This window comes from Opisthocomus hoazin, chromosome 4 (genome assembly GCF_030867145.1).
Source record: "Opisthocomus hoazin isolate bOpiHoa1 chromosome 4, bOpiHoa1.hap1, whole genome shotgun sequence".
NCBI lineage: Eukaryota > Metazoa > Chordata > Aves > Opisthocomiformes > Opisthocomidae > Opisthocomus > Opisthocomus hoazin.
In genome coordinates, this window is record NC_134417.1 from 78,009,900 (window position 1) to 78,030,163 (window position 20,264).

The 20,264-nt window shown below is 40.0% G+C and overlaps 1 protein-coding gene across 8 annotated transcripts in view; it reads right to left on the minus strand.

The window, feature by feature from the left end:
* Window positions 1–2,511: 2,511 nt before the first annotated feature.
* ARHGAP12 (Rho GTPase activating protein 12) overlaps window positions 2,512–20,264 on the minus strand; it is an 83,808-nt gene continuing 66,055 nt past the window's right edge. For 7 of the 8 annotated variants that reach the window (XM_075419663.1, XM_075419662.1, XM_075419661.1 and 4 more), the window contains 9 exons: window positions 16,847–16,951; window positions 16,400–16,498; window positions 13,087–13,195; window positions 11,949–12,068; window positions 8,908–9,006; window positions 6,766–6,843; window positions 5,785–5,919; window positions 5,398–5,500; window positions 2,512–4,971 (listed from right to left, as the gene is read on the minus strand). In XM_075419663.1, the coding sequence (XP_075275778.1) occupies window positions 4,797–4,971; window positions 5,398–5,500; window positions 5,785–5,919; window positions 6,766–6,843; window positions 8,908–9,006; window positions 11,949–12,068; window positions 13,087–13,195; window positions 16,400–16,498; window positions 16,847–16,951 (1,023 nt within the window). In that variant the 3' untranslated portion in view covers window positions 2,512–4,796. The remainder of the gene's footprint in view (window positions 4,972–5,397; window positions 5,501–5,784; window positions 5,920–6,765; window positions 6,844–8,907; window positions 9,007–11,948; window positions 12,069–13,086; window positions 13,196–16,399; window positions 16,499–16,846; window positions 16,952–20,264) is intronic. The other variant, XM_075419656.1, reaches the window with a different exon arrangement.

The following is a 20,264-nucleotide window of genomic DNA, read 5'->3' on the forward strand; positions in this document are numbered from 1 at the left end:
CTAGGTTAGGTAGCTCCTTTTACTGGAGGGAGCAGCTAGGCAGAGCACTCGCATGCAGGAAGCCAGCGAGCCACCACCAGCTCAGCATCACCCTCTTGGTACGGAACAGGCAGAGAGCCCCGCCACAGCGGCGGGCAGGCACCACCGCCAGCGGTTTGAGCCCAGCCCTGCGGCTGCAGCACACGAGGAACTAGACAAGCTGGCCGATGTTAAACATTTCTCTTCCTATGCCTGATCTACAAAATGACAGCTTTTAATTATGGTATTTATTTCTTTAGAGGACAGCTGTCTTTCACACTACAAATTAACACACTGTTCTGAGCAGGTTTGTACCATACACGCAAATCTAAACTGGTTGTGAAGACAGTTTAATTCGGGGTTTTATTTTTTTCTGCATACTCCCACTTTTCAGCTTCATACTTTTCTTTTTTCTGGTGTGCCGAGATTGTAACAGACAGGGCTACCCGTGCTCTTCAGGATCCGGCACCACAAGGCTCAGATCTTGGATGGAGAACTTGGTGCCACCAGAATACTGCTGCCAAACTGAGAACAAATTCATTTTTGCATCGCACAGATGCTGGTTGTGCACTCACAATTACGTTGAAGGAACATAGTTCTTGACTCCCGTTAGCACTCAAGTGTTTGTGTCAAGTGAACCTGGCTACAAGCTCATCACTGGGAGCTGACACACAGAAGTCGCTCTGGAAAAGTCCAGAGAAAGGTGGGGACTGGGCACTGCCATTTTGCAATGCCACTTGAACTCCACCTGTTTACAGAGCACCTCACCCTTACAAAACATAGCCAGGCTTCCATCTGTACTGCATGAGGTGGGAAAAGAAGAAAAAGAGAAAATAAAGAAAAAACCCAACCGTCTCTGGCCTGGATTCCTGCAGATTTTCTAAGTGACTGTTTCTTTGCTACCTCGCTTGCCCCTCACATCTGCTTTGTCTGGTTGCCTTCAGTGTTTTGCACCTCTTCATTCCCACAAGGACCTGCTCTCCCCTTCCCCAGCCAACCACATTCCAGTGCAGCAAGCTGCAAGACAAGGTTCTATGAGAAATAAACCTGATGAACCTGTAACAGTTCCCAGTTTGCCGAACGCAACGCTGATTTCTTTTGAAACCAAGCAGTAGCCCAGTACCTTAACAAACTGGAATCCATTTGGGGAAGTGGTAGGAAACTCTAGTATTAGAGCTGCCGTTAATTCTCAAGGCAATAAAAAGGACCAAGAGGCCAACTCGCATCCGAATGCCTTTCATGTTGGTTTGTTACACAGTGTGATCTTGTTTTACAAGTGCTCTGTTTACAAGAATGCTGGGGTGGGAGGCGGGGAATGTTCATTTAAGTCCCACAATCACATAGGGCTACTTTTGTAAAGGTCTGATCCAGTCCTACCAGCTGCTTGCCCACCAGACTTCGCAATTGTGGAGGCTAATTAAGATTCTTCCGAGGAGCTCTCCTCTCGCCAGCAGTCGCAGGCAGCCTCATTAGACATGCTGTACCTCCCCCTCTGCCCAGCAGAATGCCCCACTGTGCTTGGTTTACGTTATGGCTTATGAATTAACCAATTGATTCCAAAAATATCGTTACTTCAGGGCTAAATAAAGCTGTTCCCTTTAAGGGGAAAACATCAGGGCTCCATGTAGAAATAAACTAATACGGTATTACCTGCAAACTCCCTTCTCTCTCACTCCGCGAGCTGAGGATTCACTTGCTGGGTTCAAGACAAAGGGAATTTATCCTGGCTTTCTGGGAAGGTGGGGAGCAAAGTCTGGGCCTGGGCAGTAAGCGTGACCTATCCACTTGCACGCAGGAAGCTTTATTTACACGCAACTCCAATTTACAAGAATTTGTTTACATTAAATGACTGTGTGTATTTGTCTGGTGTTTTTTTTACCCACTTCTCTCTCCTACTCTAAACTGAAGAAAGTCATAACAAGTATAGATCACGCACAGCCAAGAGCTGCTTGGTACTAACGCTGCGTAGCTCAACTATAGAGCAGAACACAGCCCTGCTGCTGGAACAAAATTTCAGCTGGCACCAATTCATAATATTGGACCTCCAGTATCTTTGAGTGGTTAGGGCTGCAAAAGTTTATATTCAGTTTTTAAATTGGTTTTAAACCAGAAACAAATCCAATTTAAAGCCTAAACTGAGGAAAATATAAACATAATTATGTTTCACCTAATACAAATAGTGTTCCCCTGCTGTGTCTGTGCAAAAATCTGGTTTTGATTTTTTTAAAAAGAAAGCTAACTGCAGGAGCAAAACTAGGTACTTCCAGCAGGGAAGAAACCCAATGTGCGGACATACACAGTTTCACGCTTCCAAGGATAAGCACACCGTCAGCTTGGACAGCCTCCTCTTCCTGCATGTTTCCAGTGTTTAGCTACACCTCTTTCAATTAAAAAGAATACCATCCCCTTCCCAAACTAGAAATGAGAACATTAAAACATAAGACAACTTCACCGCACAAAACCATACTATATATTGTAATAACAAAATGCTTTATTTTGGGGGAATACAAGGAAAAGTGTGACAATCCTCATTATCAAATTGTTTTAAAAAGGCATTCTTTCTTTCAGAAACATAACACTCGTACAGAAGAGGTGACCTGCAGTAAGTTCTCATTTAGCAGTGGGAATTCTTTTTTATTTTACAGCTGAAGTTGGGATTTGAATAATCTACAGCAACAAATTTTAACGGTGTCAATATTCTCCAGCAGCTCGGGGAACACCTGCCGCGCGGCACAGCCTACCAACGCAACGCCGAGATGGAGCTATCGCAATTCTCACCCAGGTCGCTTTGCAACAAACCACAAGATTTCACCGTTACCACAAGAAGACAACAAGAAAGCCACAAGGTAACTCATCCTCTCTCTTATCTCCAGAGACTTTTCATGCAAGCTCTATGCTCATGAAATTCTCGTACCACACATCTGATGACATCTCGGTACTTCACCACACATCCCCTTTGCTGGAAGCCAGGGCTGTGCTGTGAAAGGTATGCAACAGATCAAAGAAAATACAATTCTTTCCCCAATGTACGTGCTTTCTGTCCAGTAGCTTCCAAGCCAGCTGGGATACGTTTCAAAGACCGCAAATTTATACCTACAAATTACTGCTGCCCTCTCTGAACCTTACGTTAGAATTTAAGTTGTTAAAGAAAGGGACTGGGAAGTTCCTAAAATTGTCAGGCTATAAAGCAAGCATTCATCTTTTAATCCAGCATGACAACGCTTTGCCACAAGTAGTATCCATGCTAAGCAGTAAGACACACCAGTCTTACTGTTTAAAGGGGGTTCATGTTGTCTGAAGTGGGAAGGGCAAACTCTGAAAGAACTAACAGTTTTCTTTATACGGGTTAGACATAACAAATATGTCAGATACAGCAGTTAGTCTAGAAAAATACATTTAAAAAAAAAAATCTTCATCAGACCATGCTCCCTGTAACAAAATCTTTCAAAACCAATTTTACAAATTATTCTACATTAATGTAAAAAGAAAATCTTAAATTTAGCATCATGGATTCCATCAAACATCTATCTATCAAAACATGAGTTTCACTATTTGTAGATGTTAGAATTCATAATACATTTTTTCTAATGTATCCTGTACATATTAAATAACCTAAAAGGCTCCTCTTGTAGTGCATCAACGATTTAGCAAGCACACTCAGTATTTCTCCAGTACCATTTGCATTACAGTTATTTGCCCGCAAATGTAATTAACAACTAAAAGTGCACACAGTTAGGTCCCCCCTCCCTCCCCATAACCTGTCTCCCTGCTGAAACCCAGACATCCACTGGAAACATTATGCTACTGTAGCTAATCTACCCATGATTAGAAATGTATGACTAAAGTGTTCTTATAACTATACAGGAACTGAATTATATACAAGAATCAAAAGGACAGCCTGTATTTACATCAAGAAACTTCCACTACCACAGCATTATACCAAGAACTCAATACAGTGTTACAGTTGGTATTTACTTAGGATTTTAGCTTTAAATTAGTATAACACAAAACTTAGCTCAGGAAATACCCTGAAAAAAATGAACATGTTTATTAAATATGACTTCTATTATGCCAAAAGACAAATATCCGTCACTGGATATTCTTACAGGTTCAGTGTTTGAAATAGTGTGCTGTTTTATAAAGCAACCAAGAAGTTCCAGAAAGACTGTTGGGGTCAAAAAAAGGAAAGAAAAGAAAAAAAATAAAAGGGGGGGGAAGGGGGAAAATGACAGCAGATCTCAAGTGAGGAATTAGATTTGAGTCTCTAAACCAAACTGTTAGCACAAGTTTAAGACAGTCACTGCATGCAGAAACCCCTTGGAAAAGTGTCACACAGATCTGAATAGGCTGTAATACAGAAACTTAAGATGTAACTTCACTAAATTTTTCCATATCAGTTGGTAGGACTCTTCCCTATCAAGTGAAAGAATGTTAAGATTAAATTCCAGATTATCCAGTTTGAGATTAATAGCTTTACTCTCCAAGAAATCCAGTGTATGAACCTATATTACATTTTTCCAATGCTACTTTAAAAAAGGCAAACTCTAAACTTTTCAATTCACTTCTTACATTGAACTTTTCAAAGAAATCCAAAGTGTTGTCTTTAATTCGCATTAAAGTGGTCAAACATTTCTCCTGTTTCTCCCTTCCCCAAAAGTGCAAAAAACAAGTTGCGGCTTGGTCCACAAACATAATACATCATGTACAGCGAGAGATTTTCCTTCCGAAGGAGCACTGCTGCCAACCCATCACTCCCAGTTTCTACTCCAAGAAACACGTCAGCGTCCAAAGATGGAATTTAATTCCAGTAGAATTAATTCTACAATCTGATTCTGGTATACTGTGTGGACTGCTATGTTACCAGTCTCTTTCTCTGGTTTTAATAAGGTTGGACCAAAAACTATCGCTACACTTTGATAGGTCATTCGGTTCTTTTCTCCATTTTCTACAACTCTGAAAGAGAAAAAAAAAATACAAAAAAGAGACTTAACAGAGTAATAGGATGACAGGAGAAAGACACAGTGCAAAGCAAATGAGTACTCACAGTAGTTATTTAATGAGTAATCTTGTTATTAGGACATACAGCTGCTGTGATGCCTCTCTCTACAGAAAAGTTTTACTTTGAAATGCTATTCCTGATCCTCTCGCAAGCCCTCAAACACAAGGACTTGGCAGTAAACATCACAGCTGCAATACATACTGTCTAAAGTCTGTTTGGTGCTCTGCAAACTTGTATAAATACAAACTGATATATTGTTTTCATTAAGTCAAATACCGACAAGAAAAACACAGTGGTAACAGCCCCGTAGCACTTTTAATTGGATTATCTAGCTTTTAGGGAGGATCAGCAATACAAAGCCTCTCCTATCTGCTACTTACCTTTTCAGGTGTCTAAAGAGTACCTGCATAGTGTCCTGATTTGGTTTTGGCAATTGTTTGATTAAATCTTTAACAGCATGGACACGCTGCCTTGGCTCTTGTTCTGCAAAAGGATGAGGCATAGAAACAAAAATTCAGTATTTTTGTTTAAAACTTTAGCATAAAAATTGAACAGACTGGGAGTAAACGCGAGCGCACTGCAGTGCTGATACGAGATAAAACACTGCCGCCTCCTGGGCGGCCCCTGCAGCACCAGCAGGCAATTCTCAGTAAGCCTTATGGACAGTTGCAACCAAACCACCCTTTTTACTGTCCAAAATAACTAAATGAATTGTACATACTGAGCAGAACTGACACAAAAAGTACAGGTATGTTTTTCAGACTTACTAATAGCATTGACAAAGTCATTGAAGTGATTATAAGTGAACAGCGGCTCTGGCAATTCTCTGAAAAACATCTTCAGAGCTCCTGTGATGACATGTATATCTTCCCATTTACTGTCATTCAAGTCTAGTTTCTCATCTGAGAGAAAAAACCCGAATAATTAGTATTAATAATTTATCCATAAAAGCTTTTTTAAAAAAATTAACTTCTCTACTTATTGCTTTTAAAGCAGTGAAGACTTACTCCACGTCAGCCCATTCTCTGCTGGGATGCAGAGCTGCAGCAGTGTAAAAGGGGACACAGAAAAACTCAACCACTACAGACAGGGATGGCCAAACTCTGCCTACTGCACTACCGGCAGCTCCCCTACACCAAGGGCATTTTCCAGAGGGGAACAGGAGCTGCTGACATAACACAAAATTTACTGTTAGACCCTGTCAGTCGGGAAGCGAGAGGTCAGACTGTAGGTGGGCTACTGTCCTCTTCCGAGTTGCGAGCTGCCTGTTGACTCCCACCAAACAAAACACTCAGATACAGCCACACGATAGGGTTTCATACAAAGAGCATGGCAAAGAGAAGGTAAGCACCCCCACACTAACAGGCAGTAGCAAATCTCGCTAACAAGCGCTGAGTTACAATTTTAATGCTAGTGGAAGCTTAACATGCCTACTATTTTTCCACAAGGTATGAAGTTACTTTGTTTGAAATCATTTCCCCCATCAAATTCTATTACCACCTTTCCTTCAAACTACGTTCTAGTAATGCCTCTATGCCCCCCATAAAACCAAGCCTCCAGCATGCTAGGTTTTTCAAATATGTATATCACACACTAAATTCTGCAATTCTGAAGTAATTTTACTTTGAAGATGACAGTTTCCCACGAAAGACTGCAGTTATACGTTAAGAAAATTTTTTTCCTGAGCTTTCTATGAACTTGACAATCTGAAAATGCACACTATTGCAATACAGTTGAAGGTAGCTTACCATGATTGACTGCAAATCTTAGCTTCTGTATCACTGCAAGATTGCCACTAACCCGGTATAAGCCATCAACATCTAATCCTAAAACAAAGGGATAAATCCATTTTAATATCTTACACGTGTATGAATTCTGAAATCATTAGGCTGCTTCTTGATGGGTCTGTTCAGCAAAATTAGAAACAAAAAAAAACCCCTTGTAGCAAAGTACACTTGGTTCAAGAACAACAAAAAAAAAAAAGCAGGAAAGCTAAACTAGCTTTTTTGATGGGCAGGGCATATCAGAGGAGGTTTAGTTTGCTGACACAGGTTTGGCAGTGTCAAGCTCAAAGTAGTCTCTCAAATCTCCTACACAGTAGAACAGTAGTAACGAGGCAACAGCTCCCAGTTTCTCCAGTGAGACTAAGTGTCTCATTCAAGATACTTTTGGTGGGTGGGCAAGGAGTATATGGGAGGCCAACACGCAAGAACCAAGTATTTCGTGGATGTTCAGTTTTTTAATGTATGATTAAGAAAAATCAAATCAAGTCATGCATAGAGAGCATCTCAAAGTTGCCAAGGTTTACGCGGAGGAGGAATGATGTGCATGCATACTCATCACTACCCGACAGCGCACAAAACTAAAATGGGCAGCCCTTGCCTTTACAGTATTGCACACTGAACCAGAAAACTATCTCTGTGGTTGCTACTGTAGTTACTCAGAAGTGATTAGGAGGTAAAGAATTTATTTGAATTTATTTTAATTAATTTAATTGAGATGCCACTTGAACACAGCACGTGAGTCAGTGTCACTGGGAGGGTGAGTGTTGCCAGAATACCTGCATGTCCCTGTAGCTCCTCAAGGAGTTGTCTGATGCAACACAGCACAGTTACCAGCACCATCTGACATACCCCTTTTCCCCATAATCCACTAGTCATTCCTTTACAGAAAGAACTGATTTAAAGTGTCTTGGCAGTAGGAAGAGGAGTTGGAGAAGTGGGGGAAAAAGCTGTTCATTTCTGTCAGCTTCCCCTCAGGTATTTAAAAAAGGAAAGCTTCACCACTATCTTCACTGCAGTCCTGTCTTTAAAATAAAAAAGAAATAAAAAAAAAAAAGAACAAAGCAAAATAACCCTTTTCTCACAAACTGCAGATCACAAATGGAATAAAGCCTGCTGTTACAAGCAAAGTGGCAGTTTGTCCAACTGGAGTAAGGCAATGGAAGGGGTTATTTTTCCACCTCCTAAGCCGTAAGATAGCAACAGTGAGAAAGAGGACTACAGGCTGCAACTAAATGAAGTTACTGTGGAAGATGCCTTAAAATTCGCATGTAGCATCCCCCTGTAACGCTTACCCTGATTCTCAAGAGAATGTGCTCAGATTAACAGACTGTTCTATATTATAACGATGATTACGGAGATTCCATAATCCCCACAGCCAAGTCAGGAGTCACAACCAACATGTTTTCAACAACAACGTGAAGAACTCCTTTACATCAGACAACCCAGCATGTCACATGTAGCTTTCAAACATATAATTTTCTCAGTTATTAGTTAGGAGAGACTTATTTTCAGTGAAAGTAAACAAAAATTGAGTCAATATGTGGACACTGATAATCTCCAGAATTGCACAGAAGTTCACACCACAATCGGTGTAAATGGCTGCAGGGCATCAAACCAACGTCTTGTCTTCTGGCAGTCAACGCATACACAGAGCAGCATAACAACTTTTTGCTAGAAGTTTCTTTCAAGGAAGTTTTTATATAAATGATTGTTAGCATGCTTAAACCTTTCAAAAATGAATGATTGTGTTTTGACAGTCTCTCTCTTCATCTGAAGAATAAAAACCAACCTTGATGGGCTGAGCTCTTCTATTACTTCTTGCAATCCTTCTTTCCTTAGAGCCTTGCTGCCAGGAGGCTGCCCTGCCTTCTCCTTGGCTTGAAAGAGTCTAAAGCAGATCAGTTTCTCAGATATCCAGATTTCCTCCCCTCTCTCCATTTTGGATCCCACCTACCTCCCCACTCTTGACAATTCATTGCTAACTACAGATACATGTTCCAGATTATTTTCCCCAAATAAGTCTACAGCATTTTAAGGAATAAAACGTCCAAAAGTAGATAGTGCGGCAAGGAAGAGAGATTTGGAAACAAAAAACTTGAACCATACCATGTTCCTCAACATGCTCAATGCACAGCTTCACGAACTTTGGCACCGTGCTGTTTTCTCTTTGACACAAGCTGGTGAGATTGGAACCAAACACTTGATCTGGAACCAAGTAAAGAGACTTATTTACAGTGGAACAGGACTCAAGTGACAGAACTAGTTCAGGTTAAAACAAACCTCTACAAAGGGCAAAGACTACTGGATACAACTGTCACAGTATTAGAGTGAAAATAGGAAAGTTTGGAAAAAAGCTCTCAGCAGCTCCCAGCACCAAAGAGTGTCAGCAGTTACCCAAACACGAGTCTCTGAGTAAGGAACGTTTGCTACCGAAATACTTTTAATCCATCAGGAGATACTTGTAAGAGTCATATAGTCATTACTGTAACGAGCAATTTAATGGATTCAAGTGTCCTGTTACACTCCATTCCTGTTCCGAGTCCAAAATACATTTACTGTAATCTTTGTTAAAAATCTGAACAGAGATAATGAACTTCAACCAAAATGAAAGCTTTTGGCATTGCTTGGGGAAACACCCTGTAGAATATAATCTTTCATTGCACCTACTGTTTAACCCACTATTATGAATTATTTTACTTTAATGTAGAGTCTTTAACTTCTAACATATTTAAAGTTCTGACATGGATTTCTGACAGACCTTTATATCACAGAGCTCTGAATGGATGCAAGTATGACTACGCATAGGCAACCTGGTGGCAAGGTTGGAACCTAAATACAGGTATTTATAGGCGAAGGTTATTTTGAGTATTGTTTTCAAAACTACACAGTCCAGTAGGAGTGTTTTCTATCATAAACTGGAGCAAAAATTAAAATCGGCTCAGGCAGAGAACAGATTCTTGTAATGTCTCAGTGTATTTCAGCAACTTGTTAATTCCTCTTGTTCAGATTATGTTATCACCAAAATCTTATTTCAGCAATTTGTTAATTCCTCTTGTTCAGATTATGTTATCACCAAAATCTGAGACCCATTTCTATGATTTTCATCAAATATGTCCAAATAATAGATGACTTCCCCTGCTCAGATGCATGAGACTGAAACAGGGTCTTGAGACAGAGGCAAAGCTCACTCTCTTACAGGGAAGAAAGTTGTTGGGTTTTTTTAATCTGTTAAATAAGGTACGTAAGTGGCTGTCTTTGCAGTATCTAGCAGATCTTACTTCAGAGCTTACGCAAGAGAGAAACTGCTCTTGCATTTGCATCATGCATAGCATCTAGCACATTTTTCATGTTTAGTAATTTAAGCAGATTCATTAACAACGCTTGCATCTGACTAGAGCTTTGGGAAATCCAAACAGCAGCCCAAACCAACTATACAGTATGAAAACTGGCATATAAAGGTGTTACTAGCTGTACGCCTCTGAGGCCGGTGCCCCAGAACACCTCACTCCTGCTGCTGCCACTCACGCAGCCAGCTGTATAAGCAGAATCAGTAGCAAGGGACCGAAACAGCCCACGCAGTAGAAAGCCAGGCCAGCATGCAGCTGTAGCAGCTAAAGCAGTGCAGATTAGGTAGCACAAGATGACACTGGTATGTAACAAATGGATTTGCTACAATTGCCTCTGACTTTAATAATTTCTGCATACACAGGAATCATACTTTTTTCCTCGCATCTTAAAGTAATTTTTGTAATTTTGTTTTTCCATGTACAAAAACTTTAAACAGAGTTACTTCTCTGCTTAGTGCATGCTGTTTCAAGTGTGGTTTTTCTTTTTTCCCCAAAATTTTTCATTGCCTTTTCTGATCATACTGGGTTTGCCACATTTCCCATGTACTAAGCTTGTTCTGTGGCAGCCACAAAAGTACACTGGACTTTTAAATAAAGACTTCAGTATTTTTCATTCATACAGTAAAAGTAAAATTGTACAGCGCAGATGCAACTTTTAAAATTTACACCATGCTTCTAAATAAAAACAAACTCTCCATTCCTTAACACTTTTATTAAAAATCCAGTTATCAGCACGCACATGTACAAATTAAACTTGGCTTAGCATTCACCGTTGCTAATGTCAGAAGTTACGTCACTGAGCCATGACATGACTACTAAGCTGTAAAGCACAGCAAAACATCAAAGTCTGGGAATAATGCCTCCTTATCCCAAACAAAAATTTCACCACTTACAGTTAAATTATATTTGCAGATACACAAATATATCAAACACCACATGCAACAGAAGCACACCTGTTAAAGTATGTAGTTAGGTAAATCACAGTAGGATTTGGTCTGATATTTGCCTACCCATATGCTATTTTGACCCTAGTAGAGCACCACCTACAAGTCCTGCTAAAGCATACAAACAAATAAATAAATGAAGTTTTACGGTGAGTATATATAATTTATACAAATACATTAACTTAAACCTGTGCAAATACTGTTTTCTCAAAGTTTCTACGAGTGTGATGAATAGAAGTATATATTGAATTATCAATTCTTTCATAAGTTTGATTCAAGAATATCTGTAAGACTCATTGTGAAACAATTTTTAACAAGTATACATTCAAAAAAGGTTAGGGGAAAAAAGATGTGTAAGTTAAGATTCCTTTAACCTCATCCTGGTTTGCCTAAATATTTCAGTTCTCATGACATGGCATGATTGTCTGGTTACACTCAGACTAAAACACACTTGTGAAACAGAGGAGCACACACATTCAGCTCCGTACTAATGGACTTATCTTTCCCTTGTATGCACAAATGATTACCAGCTGTCTGAAGTTTCCAGCTCAGAACAGCAGGCCAAATGGATTCTCTAACTAAAAAGCACTCCAAGTCCCAGTAGGCTCCTGGGCCCTGGGTTTTCACTGCAGTTTTGCCAGTAATGAGCTGAAGGAGAGGACATCCTCTGTGAAGCGTAGTGGCCAGTAGCAGTGCTCACAAGAATGACAATCAGTCACCAGTTCTACTATACATCCAAGACTTCCGTTAAACCAGCTATATACATGTGTTTTACTCTAAAATCAACCTCATTTTACACACAAACTACTAAATTCAGCTTTTCAAATTATTTCCTTTGTTAAAAAGGTTCATTTACCCTTAATGTAGCCTTTTTCACGGACAGCTTGTAATGTAGGGCGCCGCGTAAGAAACTTCTTGAGTTTCGTTTTGGTCTTTTTCTGATCTGTGGAATCTATATTGCTAGGTCCTTTCACTGCTGAAAAGAGAAATGTGTTTAGCATGAATATCCACAGAACCAACTCTGTATTAATTGGCCAAGAAACCATTATTAAAAAAAACAAACCACCTCAACACCACATAAAAAAACCTATTCAAATTTGCAATGCATCCACTTTTTTTCCCCTTTACTTTTTGGAACTCCTTGTACATAGCATCCATTTTTCAAACCAGCAAGAGACAACCCGGTCACAAAATAAACTTGTAAAACCAAGTGTTGCTTGTGAAACTAACTAAATGGCAGCTTACATATGGAATTGACGTGGAATTTTAAAAACACAGCTATGTTTCAAAACCAGTCCTGCCTTTCATTAACTATTTTGAACGAAATAAGTACTTCTTGCAAATTACTCGTAAGGTCCAGAAGTAAAAGATAGAAAATAGTCTACCCGATTACCATATTTCTGTGCATAGGAAGAAATTTATGCGGCTAATAAAATTCAGCTCTAAAATTCTGAAGGTGTAATTAAAAATGTTTAATGCCTCTAAATGAGCCAATATAATACCATTAGCAACTTCACAAAATTGCAGTTTAATTTAATAGTGCAACTATTTACAGATACTGTACCACAGACAAAAACCAAGTAAAACAATTCTAATCAGTTTTGAACATGTAAATGGACAAAAGAATTCTTATTCAAAACAGTTTATAAAAGTCAGAGTAAACAAACGTCTAATTACTTCTGTGCATTTGACAGTACCTTGGAAATAATCCATTTCACCAGTGCCCATTTTCTCTTTTTTTAATGTGTCATATAGCAGGCGCTAAAGACTTTTGGTACTTTTTTTTTTTCTGAAGTATGATTAATAAAACATGGAAGAAAATCCACTAACTGACACAAAGACACAGAATGAACTATATCAAGGCCTGTTTCCAAGTGAGTAGTTTCATTTCTAGCTGTCCTTTTGAATTCTTCTCTATTTACACATAATACTAAAGATGCAAAAAATAAAAATGGACATCGCTAAAATCAATTAATGGAAAACTTTCAACTCACAGCGAAGTTTCTTAGAGTCTTTATTCTCTTTCTCTTTTTCTTTGTCTTGTTTTTCTACCCCAGGGGAATCTGGTACCTCATCTTCTAATCCTTCATCAGACTCGACTACCTATTGGATTTAAGATACAGTGGTTAGTTAACCAATTCATAGAGCACAGCATTAACAAACACACTTCCTGTAGACAGTTCTACAATCTACTTTTTTTTCCTATTATGATATTCAGTTGGTTCTTTCCTGAACTCTAGAAGCTAAAAATATCTTCAGAGATGATATCCATTCTCACTGGCAGAGTTACTAACCTTAAGAAGCAGTGTTTGATCATAAAACCCAAGAAACTTTTGCGGGACACTGAACAAAGTACAACCCAGCCTTTCATGATAACACTTCATTACATCAAACAATAAACATGGAATCATAGAGTGGTAAGAGTTGGAAGAGACCTTAAAGATCATCTGGTTCCAACTCCCCTGCCATGAGCAGGGACATCTTCCACTAGACCAGGTTGCTCAGAGCTCCATCCAACCTGGCCTTGAACACTGCCAGGGAGGGGGCAGCCATAACTTCTCTGGGCAACCTGTGCCAGTGTTTCACCACTCTCATTGTGAAAAATTTCTCCCTAATATCTAATCTAAATCTGCCCTCTTTTAGTTTACAGCCATTCCCCCTTGTCCTATCACTACACACCCTTGTGAAAAGTCCCTCTCCAGGTACTGGAAGGCTGCTATAAGGTCACCCCAGAGCCTTCTCTTCTCCAGGCTGAACAGCCCCAACTCCCTCAGCCTGTCCTCATAGGAGAGGTACTCCAGCCCCCTGATCATCTTTGTGGCCCTCCTCTGGCCCCGCTCCAACACATCCATGTCCTTCCTATGCTGGGGGCTCCAGAGCTGGACGCAGTACTCCAGGTGGGGTCTCACAAGAGCAGAGTAAAGGGGCAGAATCACCTCCCCCAACCTGCTGGCCATGCTTCTCCTGATGCAGCCCACAATATGGCTGGCAATAAACAATATTAATGTTTTTCAAATCCAGTAGACAAACATCAGCTATTTCATTTACATGGCCTGCTACAGAAGCACCTGATTAATAGGATCTACGAAACATTTCTAGAGCATTTACTTTATTTCTAATTTCTTTAATTAGAATTTTCTGTGACAGAAAATAGAATTGCCAGATGGAAAATTTCACCACTGTCAAAACATACACTGAATGCGTTTTGAGAAAGTAAATACACCAGGGCCTGAAATCCTTGCCCTGTGCGACTGTGCTTTCAGCACATTCTCGCTAAACGAAGTCAAGAGAAAATGTAGATCATGTCGTGCGGAGGCAGACACCAGAGTCTGCGAAAGCGTCCTCCCACAGCCTCCTACCTACACTGCGTGCATGACTTCAGCCGTACCAGGAAACAGGAAAAGAAACTTCCTCTGGGCGCAGTGCAACTCACTGCCTTCCAAAACCGCGGATTTCTTCCTTCATTTCTACTAAAGTGAACTTGACTTCTACGTGGTTACAAAAATCTGACAGTACAGTGTCTTTTGTTACATTGAAGGACATTTTAAAAAATAAGGCAAGGTTGCATACTTCAGAGCACTGAATGAGCAGAAGCATGACTTCATTGACTAAGATGCATTTAACTTGAAGGGCTAATGTTACCTTTACATAATCCTCATTCCCTGCTGATTTTCAAAAGCTTTGGATAGCCTTTTTATATATCAAAGATCAATATATTCAACCACCTGAATACTGTCCCTGCTAAGGATGCCTCTGTCACTGAGACCGTTTGGACAGTACTCTCTTCAAGAGGCCTCCGACCTCTTTAGGACTGTTAAATTTAACACGCATGAATTGCTTTGGAAAAAATCACCTGGAATCTAGTTTGTGTTATGGAACAAGTCTAGCCTAATAACTTGGAAATTTCTGTATGTAAAAAAGAACAGCCACATCCTTTGCAGATAGCTGTTCCTCTTGTACAGCATATTGCCAAAACAGCAGCCTGAAAGAGCAAAGAGACCAGAATCGAAGTTGTACCTTCCTTTGAGGAAGGTCTCATCACACTAGAATTAGCCATAGCTGTCCTGGGAAAAAGATTCACAGATACTATTACCATAAAGTTCTCAAAATTATAAGTTTGCTTCAGATCTGATGGATTTTTGTAGCTAAAGCTTCAGCACTGCAAATTACCAGGCAGTGTAACAATGTACATTTTACATTTTTCCCTTGTAATCTTGGGTCTCTTGGCTACCAGCTACCAGCAGCAATACATCACCATTTCCTCCAAGACTGCTGATAAACTCTCCCTATTCCACCATCACTTCCTCAGCCTAACATGTAACACCTCACTCATCTCGGCTGTATCTCAGCCTTTCCATCTCCATTTATATTTAAGCAGGGAAGAAGTGACCTCAGTTGCACTACACAGGGCAGGCAGGAGAAGAGTATTGCTGAGTGACTGCCTTGTCTGGTTATGAAGGGTCATGACATGTTCATACCAGGAAAGAGCATAAGATACGGAGCCTAAACCATGAGCACTCAAAGAAATGAAATCATTCGTATTAGCCTGCTGTGTCTGGGTGGAAAACGCCCATACGTGGAAAACATTATCAGAGCTAAGAGAAATTAAGGCCACTGCTAACATCAAAAGCAACATAAACGCAGCTTACGGGCAGCACCCAGGACTAAGAATTAAAACTTAAATTAAAATTAAAATTAAGAATACACATGAAGTCAACTTCATATGAGAGGAATATTTCCTCCAAGATCTCCTCAAACTTCTTCTGAATTCAAAGACAGTAGTAAATCTTGTTTGGCAATATCAAGAGCAAATACTTGATAGCTTTTCTGTTGATTAAATAGTTGGCATTACGCTGTCTGATAAGAAGAGATAATGTAGTAATTTGCCAGGGCTTTTAATTTGCACTTTAGTGCAGCCTTAGTAAGTGAAAAGCAGTATCAAACACTGGTTAACGTATGTCATGAAGCACTCTCTTGGCAGTCCTCCCCCTTTTACTCCCTCTCTGTCAGAACCTTCCAGGTCACTGAGACAGAACAAGTATTTGGCCACAGAAGCAAGCACATTTGTCAGCTAGAGGTCAGCCCACATCTCCTGGTTCTTAATCCTGTGGACCATCCTTCTTCCTTTACCACTATGAATTATATTGCACTTGTCACCACCAGGAACTGCCATATCCTCAACCTCCTGCCCACACTCAAGAAAATCAGGAAACGAAGATATACATGAAGCACTAGGAATCATTACATCAATTACTTTATTAAATAACATTACCTTGAAAATAGAGCCTTCACGATTCAAACACATACCTGATTGTTGATGGTATAGTTAAGAACTTTATACCATTCATTAATAAAGCTGTCATTGTCAGATTGAATTAGGAGCTCTGTTCCTTGGCGGGTTTTTAGCTTTAAAGAAATAAAAACAGGTATCATCAGAATTGATAAACACACTAGAATTTGAAAATGAAATTACCTAAATCAAAATAAACTTTTCCCTGGCATAACTCTTAGATAATACATAGCCACTCAAGAACAGTTACCAGTGAAAACAGTAAATAGTCTGCTTAAGATTTAAAAGTCTATCCCATACAGACATATTAAAAACGTACATTTCTTGCAGGTACTAAAAGACACGTACATTTGAGTGGGAAGAAAGGCAGAAAGCTCAATTAAACTTTTTTATTTTTAAGTTTAGAGAAAATTTCCTAAGTCATTAAAGTCCATATAATTCTGCATTTAAATAAAATAATTTACCTCAATAACATTCTTTTTGCTCGATTTGTCCTTTGAGGCCCAGTCAATCAGTGCCCCTTTGAGATCCACTGTAAATTCTGGCTTAGACTGATTGACACCAAACTTCTGGAGAGGAAAAAAATAAAACCACAATGATAACAAAGTTAAAAACAAAGAAATAAGCTCCTAACAGGTACACAGTCCTGCAATCCTCTAAATATAACATACATTATTTACTCTCTATACAACTTAACCCAAATACAGTACTTTGCCACAAATCAACAGGCATGATACAAGAAAAACAAAAACTAAACAAAAAACACACACAAAACACCCTTTAAGCATGCCTATTAAAAGCTGCTCAGCTTAAAGCCCTTAAAATTCCATAACTTTAAATGCCAACCAGATTCCAGCGGAGCTTTTTCTCCTGTCACAAATGCTAGAAGTCCAAGTAGCCTTTTAGTGTAGCTTGGTTTTACTCAAGATAGTGCCAAGCTTTAAACAAAACTGGCTGATACGTAACTGAACAAAAAACCCCCATTCTGTCAGTTAACCAATGGTTGTATATAAAATCAAAAATAAAACCAGAAATAGTAGCTTTGCCAGATAGGAATCACACCCCTCCTGCACTGAAAAAGCACTTTTAGTTTTTACATTTTCACTATGTATGTAGTGTATATGTATATACACACACGTGTGTGTATATATATACACTCACACATACATTTCCAACAATACTTTTCACGCTATTTTATATTTTTCTGTACTGCTTCTATTGCAATACTGGACCATATCCTAGCAAATAAACAGAACTCAATTTCACTGTCTAGCTACTCAACAAACAGCAAATAACCGAAGTCATTTAAAAAAAGCATCTAACCCACAAGCAACCCTTCAAACTATTTGGAGGAAAACATCAGGGAGCTATTTTTACCTACTACTTCTATATTTATAGTAGGTATCACTTATTTTTTTTTAAAAAGTACTTTACTAAGGTTTCAACCTACACCACATAGCTTTGAAATATCATTCCTCAAAGAAACCACTTCAGCGACCCATACAAATAAAAGGCTCTATCTGCGAGTAAAATAAGAAAAATGTGGAACAGGGAAAGCTGTAAGCCACTGGTTGTAGCACAGAAATTTAATGTTGTAGTTCTAGGGAAAGCTTATAGCATTTCATCCATCAGAAAGATTCTTTTCTGTTTCTTTAAGAAGTCTTTGATGTGCGAATGCTGTTCGTGTGACACCTCTGGGGGACATAAGCCCCCAGACACACTCCTTCCTGCGAACACGAGTTTTCCACCCTGTACGAGAACAGCCATATCCAAGGGGAGAAAAAACAGTTCAGAAAACAGAACTAATCTGCTGCTTCTGATTAAATTCCCAGCATGGGTGTTAATTAATAATAATTGAGTTTTAGAAAGGCTGTTTACCACTGGAAAATTTCCCTGCCTTGAGTCCTAAGCGCAATTAAGTGTTGAATGGAAAGTAGCATCTTAACTTCTTTATTTTACTCCAGAATGGGGGAATATTTCCAACTTACCCAATGCCAACTAGTACTTGTGGGGGGAAAAAACCCAACCCTCTTCTGCTTCTAACTGAATTCTCAGCTATCTCATCCAAGAACATTTCTAATTAATTATTGCAGAGCTTTTGAGAGAGGCCCAGCTCAGCAGCAGAGCCCACAGGGACAGGAACCATCCCCTGGGCCACCACGGCTCTTGCAGCTGTGGGCGGCTACACAGCAGCTGCCTATTTAGACAGATTCACAGAATTGCTTCACTTATGATCCAAGTGCCCCAGCCACACACTTCCTCACAGCCAGCCTAAATCAATCTTGCTGCATGCTGGGGGAGGGGGGTGGGGAGGGTGGGGGGGGTGGAAATCAATTTATAGAGTTTGGCACTGGAGAGCTGGGGACTATTGCCAAAGTCCTCTGCGGGATCAGGGAGGGGGGATTCGTTGAAAACACCACCCAGATGATGCTGAGAAGCACAGGGGACAACCTGCTACAGGCGAAATCAACAAACAACAACAAACAGAATGGTCACTGCTGTTTTGACCAAAAGGAAAGCCTTCCAACACATTAGCTTGAACTCCCCACCTGACAGATCACAAGACTACCTCAAAACCTTCACACTCCACCCACCTTTTTGGTCTGACTCCCTTTAGCATTTCAGAGAAGCACATAAACCAAAAACTAGAAGCTAAATTTCTCAGAGGGGAAAAAAAGTAGCCTTCCCCCGCTCCTTCACACAAGCAGTGCCCAAAGTGCTGTGTGAGATCCAAGGATGGGGAGACCCATGCAAACCACCCAGGCACTCTGCAGAGCTCCTCCTATATACTAATGTATTATACACTCATCATAAACTTCATTTCTTTATTCAAGGAAATTTTAAGTTTAGCATGCAGGCTCTCCTACGAGGTTTCCTGTCAACGTTCTTTTCTGCTCCTGGGTGTATGAAAACAAGATGCCAGCAGCCACTTGCCTCCTTGACAGCTTCCAAGAGCAAGCCCTGTACAGGGCTGCTCAGATGCTCTGCACACAAAGGTTAGCTAAAGGCAATCAAACTCTCCTGAAGCAAGCAGGTTTTGGTGTAAGCAGTAAAAAGAAAACATTTCGCTTTAGCATGCTGCCACTTAAATATAAAGTCTGCTCTCCTAACACAGAGAGTGCTACCAAGTCAGCACTAATCAGGATAAATTCAGCTCTTACTGAGCGGACACCTTCTTCTTACTGGACTTCTCTTTCGAGCTGCCCAAGAAGTTCGGAAAGCGTAGCAGTGTGAGACAGAGGGAGAAGTCTATACATGGTGCTGCCAGCTGTCCTAGACATGAAGCTGTCCTAAAGTCACTTACGACATCTTTTTCTAGGAAAAAAGCTTATGCTAGTTGTAGGGCAGAGAACTTCTACTTTCTGGAAAGAGTAGGGGGATTTTTTTGCTTTAGACATAGCAGATGCTGTGTAGCTTAAGGACTGCCTTAAAGACGTATGCTGACATCAATAAATACAAGGCCTTTTCAATCTTTGCAGGAGTTTCCTCCAAGTCCTGGAAGCCCCCACAGGACAAGCCACACAGTCAGCACTGTGATATATTCCAGGGTTCTTTGGCCACAGAACTGGATGTTCTTTATGGGAAGACTTTGGATGTACAAATGACACCTGCTGTTCTCATAATTCTGTTTCTAATTAGAGCTGGGTAGAACGTTTTAATTCCAAGTCCTCCTCAGCCACGCATGGACTGCAGAAATAGAGCTGAGGGGACAGGTGCTCCTTTGTGGCTGGTAAGGGAGTTCAGAACTTGCAGCTTTAATAAAAAAAATACAAATATAAAGATGTTCTTTATTGTTATAGCAAAATGATGGAAGTTTTTTGGAGCCAGGATCTGACAGGAGTATAAGATCTGATAGGAGTATTTGCACTCCAAATAGTTTTC